Source organism: Galeopterus variegatus, unplaced genomic scaffold (genome assembly GCF_000696425.1).
Source record: "Galeopterus variegatus unplaced genomic scaffold, G_variegatus-3.0.2 Scaffold13, whole genome shotgun sequence".
In the NCBI taxonomy this organism is placed as follows: domain Eukaryota; kingdom Metazoa; phylum Chordata; class Mammalia; order Dermoptera; family Cynocephalidae; genus Galeopterus; species Galeopterus variegatus.
Genome location: NW_007726124.1, coordinates 1318738 through 1328452, shown reverse-complemented (window position 1 = coordinate 1328452; position 9715 = coordinate 1318738). Strand labels below are relative to the sequence as shown.

At 38.8% G+C, this 9715-nt stretch overlaps 1 protein-coding gene across 3 annotated transcripts in view; it reads right to left on the bottom strand.

Annotated features, from left to right (window-relative positions):
- Nucleotides 1-9715, bottom strand: part of LOC103609025 (glutathione S-transferase A2) — a 34305-nt gene that overhangs the window by 7852 nt on the left and 16738 nt on the right. The window contains exon 2 of one of the 3 annotated variants that reach the window (XM_008593427.1): nucleotides 1207-1320. The exons of 1 other annotated variant lie outside the window; for it this stretch is intronic. In XM_008593427.1, the coding sequence (XP_008591649.1) occupies nucleotides 1207-1293 (87 nt within the window). In that variant the 5' untranslated portion in view covers nucleotides 1294-1320. Of the gene's footprint in view, nucleotides 1-855; nucleotides 899-1206; nucleotides 1321-9715 lie in introns of those variants that run through there. One more of the 3 variants, XM_008593548.1, reaches the window with a different exon arrangement.

Genomic DNA, 9715 nt, shown 5'->3' with positions numbered 1-9715 from the left:
GCGCCGCGCGCGGCCAGTGCGGGGGGCCCGGTCTGCATGTGGGATCCGAGCCCGCGGGCGGGAGCGCCGCCGCGCTTCCCAAGCGGTGCACTATCCAGTGCGCCACCGGGCCGGCCCCTCAACAAAATAATTCTTGAATGAATGTTCTCACTCTTTCACATGCTGTTTGTTGTAATCCACTCCCTACTGTCTCATTTGTGATTTGCATTTTAACTTTAATTTCATTCATTTTCTAATATGCATTTTTATCCTTTTACTGTGGAAATTCCTAACATGTATAAAAATAAACAGAAATGTACAAAGATCCTCCTTGTATCCCTCACCTAGCTTCAATAATTACCCATTCAAGCCAGTGTCATTTCGTCTATGTACCCACCCACTCTCCACCCCTTGTAATAATTTGAAGGAAATCCCAGATACCCTGTATTTCATTGTTAAATACTTCAGAGTGTTTCTCTTAAACACAAGAACTACTTTAAAAATAAGCACAATACATTATCATACCTAAAACATTAACAGTAATTATTTAATGTCATCAAATAGTCAATCAATGTTTATGTCTTTAATTGTATAAATGTCATAAATCATTTTTTACAGTGCTTAAAATCAAATCCACATAAGGTTCACACGTAGTTTCTTAAAGTTATTTTAAAGTTTATGCTTTAAAAATGAGAAGACATTTTAACAACTTATTTGGTCAAATCTGTTCATCTTTTTCCTAATAACTGGCAATTTTTATTTAAAGCGCAATTCCTGACAGATCATTTAGTAAGAAACATCTGGCCGATATGAGAGAAGTACTTGATACAGTTAATTTTAGATCCAATTTAAGACGATGTTAAACTTAGGGCCTACCTCCACTCCAGCTGCAGCCAGGAGCCACCGGATGGATTCCATTCTGCCCATGTCTTTAATTGTTGTATAAATGTCATAAATCATTTTTTACAGTTTGCTTAAAATCAAATCCACATAAGGTTCACACGTAGTTTCTTAAAGTTATTTTAAAGTTTATGCTCTAAAAATGAGAAGACATTTTAACAACTTATTTGGTCAAATCTGTTCATCTTTTTCCTAATAACTGGCAATTTTTATTTAAAGCACAATTCCTGACAGATCATTTAGTAAGAAACATCTGGCCGATATGAGAGAAGTACTTGATACAGTTAATTTTAGATCCAATTTAAGACGATGTAACTTAGGGCCTACCTCCACTCCAGCTGCAGCCAGGAGCCACCGGATGGATTCCATTCTGCCCCGTCCATTGAAGTAGTGAAGCTTGGGCTTCCCCGCCATGATAGCAGTCTCCTGGCGTCTCTAAGGCTGAATGAATGAATGAAACCATGGAATCAAAGATGTACTGTAGGATGCATGGTTGCAGAGCACCAACAATACTGAAGAACTTTCTGCTTGTTTATGGCCAGACTGGATGAGTTCCTGCAATGTTTTCTTAGCCTAAATTGTGATCTATCAGTAGTCACCCTCAGATTGCACCAAATCAGTCCTATGTCCCGATTGGTTGAAATGTGAATGTTCTTGGCAGCTAATAGGTGAGCATACGTGGTAATAATGTATATAAGGGAGTTAGTGGAAAGACGAAGAATTAGAGAACTAATATTTATTGAAAACTTCCTACAGATCCCGTCCCAATGCTACTCCCTTTCGATATGTTATTTCTTTACTTCTCATAATGACCCCACAAACTGGTTGCAATTATCTCTATTATGAAGTTAATGAAATGAGTCTCAGAGAGTTTAGTTGCAAAGCCCACAGTTAGTGATGGACATGAAAATCCATACCGAGGACTAAAAAGAAGGTAGGTCTGATACCACACAACTCAAGGCCCCAGGAACATGTGAGGTGGCCTTGAAAGCAGGGATGTCACTGACAGGGAGGAGCAGTACGGAACAAAGTCACTCTTCAGCTCTTTGGCTGTTCAGCTGCATTTGAACAAGAGTAGAAATGAGGCCTCAGACTTGCTTCACTTAGCTCAAAGGTCCAAAATTTTTCCAGAGAGAGAGAGGATGCTCATTCTATGATTCTTTGGAATTCTTTATTCTACCTCTACTGAGTGCATTTGATTTTATAATCTAGAATAGGAGGTGTTGCTGCATTAAATTTACACTACATGGAATGGAGCTAGCATTTGTTCAAGGTCAGTCACACACTGCACATTCTCACAAATCTGTATTTTATCCTACAAAAATCACCAGGTGAATCTTGTTATTCTCATTTTACAGTTGGGGATACTGAAGTTTCTAGTTTAACTTGCCCAAAGTATGTGGTAGGCCTGGGATTCAAACCCCTCTCTGTTCAGTTTCTGGTCAAGATGGCAGAGTAGACAGTTCCTAGCATCACTCTCTCCCACAAATCAACCAATTTGCAACTATTAAAAAGCAACAACAAGAGTCCTGAATGCTGCACCGGAACAGGCAGGAGCCACGCGCTGCAGGACCTCCAGCCCAGGTCAGTCCCTGCTGCTTAGAGAGGCCCGAGAGCTGCCAGGTCCACATGCCCCAATTCAGCTGCACTGGAACAGGTAGGCACTGCAGGATCCCCAGCCCATGCCAGTGCCTGCCACCCAGAGAGGCCTGAGAGCTACCAGGCCCACACTCCCCAAGTCAGCCACAGCAGAAGAGGCAGGTGCCATGGGATCCCCGCCCAGGCCAGTCCCTGTCACACAAAGAGGCCTGAGAGCTGCTGGGCCCACAGGCCCCAAGTCAGCCATGCTGAAACAGGCATGTGCTGTGGGACCCTCAGTCCAGGCTAGTCCCTGCTACTCAGAGAGGCCCGAAGGCCACTGGGCCCACACACCCTGAGTCAGCTGTGCTGCAACAGGCAGGTGCCATGGGACCCCCAGCCCAGGCTAGTCCCTGCTGCCCAGAATTCACAGTCCCTTCCGGATCCAGGCAGGACATCAGGGTGGAACGAGTGGACTGTGATACCCCTGTCACAATGACAAAACACCAAAGGTAAGACACCAGAAATATGAAAAACCAAGAAAGTACATCACCGCCAAAGGAAAATAATAGCTCTCAAGCTCTAGATCCCATAGAACAGGAAGTCATTGAAATGACTGACAAGGGATTTTGAGCAACAATTCTAAGGAAACTAAATGAGATACAAGAAAACTCAGTTAGACAACACAATTAAATGAGAAAAAATATACAGGACCTGAAAGAAAAAAATGTACAAAGAAATCAATACCCTGAAAAAAAATGTAGCAGAGCTTGTGGAGCTAAAGGATTCACTCAATGAAATAAACACAACCAAGAGTCTAGCCAGCAGGCTACAACAAGCAGAAGAGAGAATTTCCAACCTTGAAGACAGGCTGTTTGAATTAACACAAGCAGACCAGAAAAAAGAAAAAATAATTTAAAAAATTGAAAAAAATCTAAGAGAGAGAACAGACAACCTTAAGTGCTCAAATGTCCAAATAATGGGTATTCCAGAAGGGGAGGAAAAAAGAAATGGCACTGAAAACATATTCAAGGAAATAATAACAGAAAACTTCCCAGGGATAGGGAAAGTCACAGATCTACAGATTCAGGACGCCCAAAGATCCCCAAACATATTCAACCCACAAAGGTCCTCTCCAAGACATGTTGTATTCAAACTGGCAAAACTCAAAGACAAAGAGAGAATCTTACAAGTTACAAGAGAGAAGTGTCAAATCACCTGTAAGGGAGCCCCAATCAGACTAACATCAGACTTCTGATATATTCAAAATACTAAAGAACAAAAATTGACAGCCAAGAATACTTTACCCAGCAAGGCTATCCTTCTGAAATGAAGGACAAATAGTATATTTCTCAGACAAACACAAACTGTGGAAGTACACTACCACACAACCAGCCTTACAAGAAATTCTCAACGGAGTACTGGGTTTGATACCTGAAAAACAATCATCACTGCCATGAATACTCAAGAAAGAACAAAACCTACCAGTAAAACAAAAATGCTAACAAATAAAGAGAAAAAATAGTTTATCTACCACTCCAAGAAATCAACAAACATAGAAGACAAACAGAAAATCAGAAAGAAAGGAATGAAAGATACTTAAGACATCTAAACAAAAATCAATAAAATGCTAGGAGTAAAGAAACAACTTTCAATAATAACTCTAAATGTAAAAGGATTAAATTCCCCACTCAAAAAACACAGACTGACTGACTGGATTAAAAGGATGGACCCAGCAATACGCTGCCTTCAAAAGACTCACCTCACCTGTAAAGACACAATAGACTAAGAGTGAAAGGATGAAAAAAGATATACCATGCAAATAGAGGTGAAAAACGAGCTGGAGTAGCTATTCTTATATCAGATAAAATAGACTTTAAAGCAAAAACCATAAAAAGAGATAAAGAAGGCCACTATATAATGATAAAAGGATCTATCCACCAAGAAGACATAAGAATCAAAAATATTTACACACCCAACATCAAAGCAGCCAGATTTATAAAGCAAACACTATTAGATCTAAAGAATGAGGTAGACACTAACACCATAATAGTGGTGGACCTGAACAACCCACTCTCAACACTGGACAGATCATCTAGGCAAAAAATCAATAGAGAAACACAAGGTCTAAACAACACTTTAGACCAATTGGACCTGGCAGATATCTACAGAACATTCCATCCAACAACCTCAGAATATTCATTCTCATCAGCTCATGGAACATTCTCCAGGATAGAACACATGTTAGGTCACTAATCGAGTCTCAAAAAATTCAAAAAAATTGGAAGTATTTCATGTATTTTTTCAGATCACAATGGATTAAAATTAGAAATCAATAACAAGTGAAACTCTGGAAATTATACAAACATATGGAAATTAAACAACATTCTACTTAATGACATATGAGTCCAAGGATAAATTAAACAGGAAATCAAAAAATTTCCTGAAACTAATGAAAATAATGACACATCATACCAAAACCTGTGGGATACTGCAAAAGCAGTACTAAGGGAAATTTATCACATTAAATGCTTACTTCAGAAGAATGGAAATATGGCAAATAAACAACCTAACACTTCACCTTAAAGAACTAAAAAAACAGGAACAATCCAAACCCAAAGTTAGTGGATGGAAAGAAATAATTAAGATCAGAGCCAAACTTAATGAAATTGAAACCCAAAAAACAATACAAAAGATCAATGAAACAAAAAGTTGTTTTTTTGAAAAGATAAATAAAATTGACAAACCTTAAGCAAGGCTAACTAGGAAAAGAAGAGAGAAAACCCAAATAACAAAAATTAGAAATGAAAAAGGTGATATTACAAATGATGCCTCAGAAATAAAAGAAATCATTAGAGACTACTATAAACAACTATATGCCAGCAAATTTGAAAATCCGAGGAAATGGATAAATTTCTGGACACATACAAACTACCAAAACTTAGCCAAGAAGATACAGAAAATCTGAACAGACAAAAAACAATAAAAGAGATTAAAGCTCTTATAAGAAGTCTCCCAACAAAGAAAAGCCCAGGACCAGACAGGTTCACTGCAGAGTTCTGCCAAACCTTCAAAGAGGAACTGATACCAATTCTCTACAAACCATTCCAAAAGATTGAAACAGAGGCCATTCTCCCAAACTCATTCTATGAGGCAAACATCACCCTGATACCAGAAGGGGACAAAGATACATCAAAAATAGAGAACTACAGGCCAATATCCTTGATGAATATAGATGCAAAAATGCTCAATAAAATAGTAGCTAACAATACAGGAACACATACACAAAATTATATACCATGACCAAGTGGGATTCATCCCAGGAATGCAAGGTTGGTTCAACATATGCAAATCAATAAATGTGATAAACCACATCAATAAAAGCAAAGATGAAAACCATATGATCATCACTGTAGATGCTGAAAAAGCATTTGACAAAATTCAACATTCACTCATGATAAAGATTCTCTACAAGTTAGGTATAGATGGAAAATATCTCAACACAATTAAAGCCATATATGATAAGCCACTGCCAGTATCATCCTAAATAGGGAAAGGCTGAAAGCTTTTCCTTTAGGAACAGGAAATAGACAAGGATGCCCACTCTCACCACTCCTATTCAACATGGTGTTGGAAGTACTAACCAGAGCAATCAGAGAAGAGAAGGAAATAAAGGGCATCCAGATTGGAAAAGATGAAGTCAAACTATCCCTGTCTGTGGATAATATGATGTATATATTGAACAGCCTAAAGCCTCTACAAAAAAAACTCTTAGAGTTGATAAATGATTTCAGCAAAGTTGCAGGATACAAAATCAACACAAAAAATCAGTAGCAATTCTATACTCCAACAGTGAACATGCAGAAAAAGAAATAAAGGAAGCTAGCCCATTTACAATAGCCACCAAAAAAAAAAAAAAAAAACCACAACTACTTAGGAATAAAGTTAACCAAGGATGTGAAAAATCTCTATGAAGAGAAATACAAACCACTGTTGAGAGAAATGAAAGAGGACACAAGAAGATGTAAAGATATTCCATGCTCTTGGATCAGAAGAATTAACATTGTGCAAATGTCCATATTACCCAAAGTGATCTACAGATTCAATGCAATCAATCCCCATTAAAATTCCAATGACATTTTTCTCAGAAATGGAAAAAACTATCCAGATATTTATATGGAATAACAAAAACCACGCATATCCAAAGCAATCCTGGGCAAAAATATAATAAAGCTGGAGGCATCACACTACCTGGCTTTAAATTATATTACAAAGCTATAATAACCAAAACAGCATGATACTGGCATAAAAAACAGACACGTGGATCAATGGAATAGAATAGAGAATCCAGAAATCAACCCATACACCTACAGCCACCTGACCTTTGACAAAGGCACCAAGTCTACACACTGGGGAAGAGACTGCCTCTTCAGCAAATGGTGCTGGGAAAACTGGATATTCATATGTAGGAGAATAAAACTAGGCCTGTACCTCTCACCATATTCTAAAATCAAGTCAAAATGGATTAAAGAATTAAATATTCATCCTGAAACAATACAACTCCTTAAAGAAAACATGGGGGAAACACTCCAGGAAGTAGGAGTGGGTATAGACTTCATGAATATGACCCCAAAAGCACAGGCAACTAAAGGAAAAATAAACAAATAGGATTATATCAAACTAAAAAGCTTCTGCACAGCAAAAGAACCAATCAACAGAGTAAAAAGATGACCAACAGAGTGGGAGAAAATATTTTCAAAATATACATCTGACAAAGGATTAATATCCAGAATATACAAGGAACTCAAACAACCTTACAGCAAAAAACAAATAACCCAATTAAAAATGGGCAAAGGAGCTGAATAGGCATTTCTCAAGGGAAGATATACGAATGGCCAACAGAAACATGAAAAAATGCTCAACATCACTCACCATTCGGGAAATGCAAATCAAAACCACACTGAGATACCGTCTCACCCCAGTTAGGATGGCTCATATCCAAAAGATTGAGAATGATAAATACTTGTGAGGCTGTGGAGAAAAAGGAACTCTCATACACTGTTGGTGGGACTGCAAAATGGTGCAGCCTTTATGGAAAATGGTATGGAGATTCCTCAAACAATTGCAGATAGATCTACCATATGACCCACCTATTCCACTGCTGGGAATGTACCCAAAGGAATGGAAATCATCATCCCAAAGGTATATCTGTACTCCAATATTCATTGCAGCACTATTTACATTAGCTAAGAGTTGGAACCAGCCCAAATGTCCATCATCAGATGAGTGGATATGGAAAATGTGGTATATCTACACAATGGAATACTACTCTGCTATCAAAAAGAATGAAATACTACCATTCACACATGGATGGACTTAAAGAAAATTATATTAAGTCAAACAAGTCAGGCATTGAAAGAGAAATACCACATGTTCTCACTTATTTGTGGGAGCTAAAACTAAATAAATAAATAAACAGACAAAGGCGGGGGGGGGGAAGAAGACACAATAATCACAACAATTCCTTAAACTTGTTAAAAAAAAGTTTTGACAAGGTAAATTGACTTCACTTACGCCATTAGCCCTGAACATTTCACAACTGATGCCCAGCTTATCAAAGCTCTTCTCCTGCTCCACCGCCTCCTCCCCTCCTGCCTTCAGTTTATCAAGTTCTCCCTTCTTCCGTTCCCCTGGAGTGCCCCCAACACCCTTAGCAGAAGTTCTTGTTAGACAAACCAGACACACTATACCTGGATGTAAACGATGGAAAATTTAAAATTTCCCACCTATGCTGTCTTTGGCTGATAGAACCAAAAACTATATCAAGATATAAAAAGGTGACCTAGGGAGGGGACTACCATGGGAACGTTTTTGCTGTCCCTGACTGATTAACTTGCTTATCTTGGCTTCTGTAAACAGCTAGCTTTAAGCCTTGCAAAACCCCTCTCTCCCCTTCACGCCAGGAGAGGATGTAACTTTGGCTGTGTGACTAGGCAATTTTTTGCCTTTAAAAACCCCTCAAACTTAGGCTCAGGGCTGCTCTCTCTCACCAGAACATCTGGGGAAGCAGTCGCCGGCTGGCTAATAAAGACCTTGCTGTATTTTTCAATCGAGTGTTTGGTTCCTTTCTTGAGCCACGACCTCCCAACAAAGTGAACAGATATGATGTAGTGGGTGGGGAGGGGAGAGAGGGAGTGAAGAAAGGAGAACGGGTAAAGAAAGGGTCACGAAAATCAACTACAATGTATATTGAGAAGTTTAAAAAAACCCACTTGTATTTGAAACCAAAGCCTGGGCTTTATTTGCTATGTTGGTGTTTTTCAAAATAAGCATGACAATCCTTCAGTGGATTATGAAATCCACTACTTTGTTAAAAGGAATAGAAAAGAACAGAAAATAGGAGAGTGCATTACATGTAGAAGGGGTAAGTAGTGTTCCATGAGTTTTTAGTCTCAGTGAGTGTATGTTGCCTGCTGGACGTATCCGTGCTCATTCGGTCATTGTAGATTGTAAGAGATACATTGATTGGGCTGAGTTAAGGAAATTTGATAGCCCTTGCTCTACCCAGGCTGCTTGGGAGGTGGAACACAGCAGAGAACCCGAGAATGTACAAGCATGGCCCCAGGGATGAAGGTAACTAATTGTAAATAACATACAGGACTCACTAAAAAAGTAAATTTCGAATTCCAGGATTTAGAGAGAAATAGTTGCACTTTCTCGCCAAACCCCAAACTGTTATAAAACATTAACATTCTTCTTGCAAAGTATTGTTGAGTTTTGAACAAAAATATGCTTGTCTTTACCAACAGATGAATTTCTTTTTTTTTTTTTTTTCCTTTTTTTGTCTTTTTTCGTGTCCGGCAATGGATCGCAACCCTCAGTGTCGCGCCCCAGAAAATAACAAAAAGACACAATCTTGTTAACTGGTTATAAAACCTTTGTGATAAATTAGCCTGCTGTATTTAAAACCTGGTTGGAGAGGACAGGAAATTTCACTGATTTGGAAAAACAAGAAATGGAAAAGCCAGTATAAAATAGCAACTTCTCAATGTTTGTTTGTTTTTTTAAAGAAATAGTCTTTTTTTTTTTTTTTTTTTTTTTTTTTAAAATTTGTCTTTTTCATGACCGGTGCTCAGCCAGTAAGCGCACCGGCCATTCCTATATAGGATCCAACCCGCGGCGGGAGCGGCGCCGCGGCTCCCAGCGCTGCACTCTCCCGAGTGCGCCACGGGGCCGGCCCTACACTACTTCTTGACTC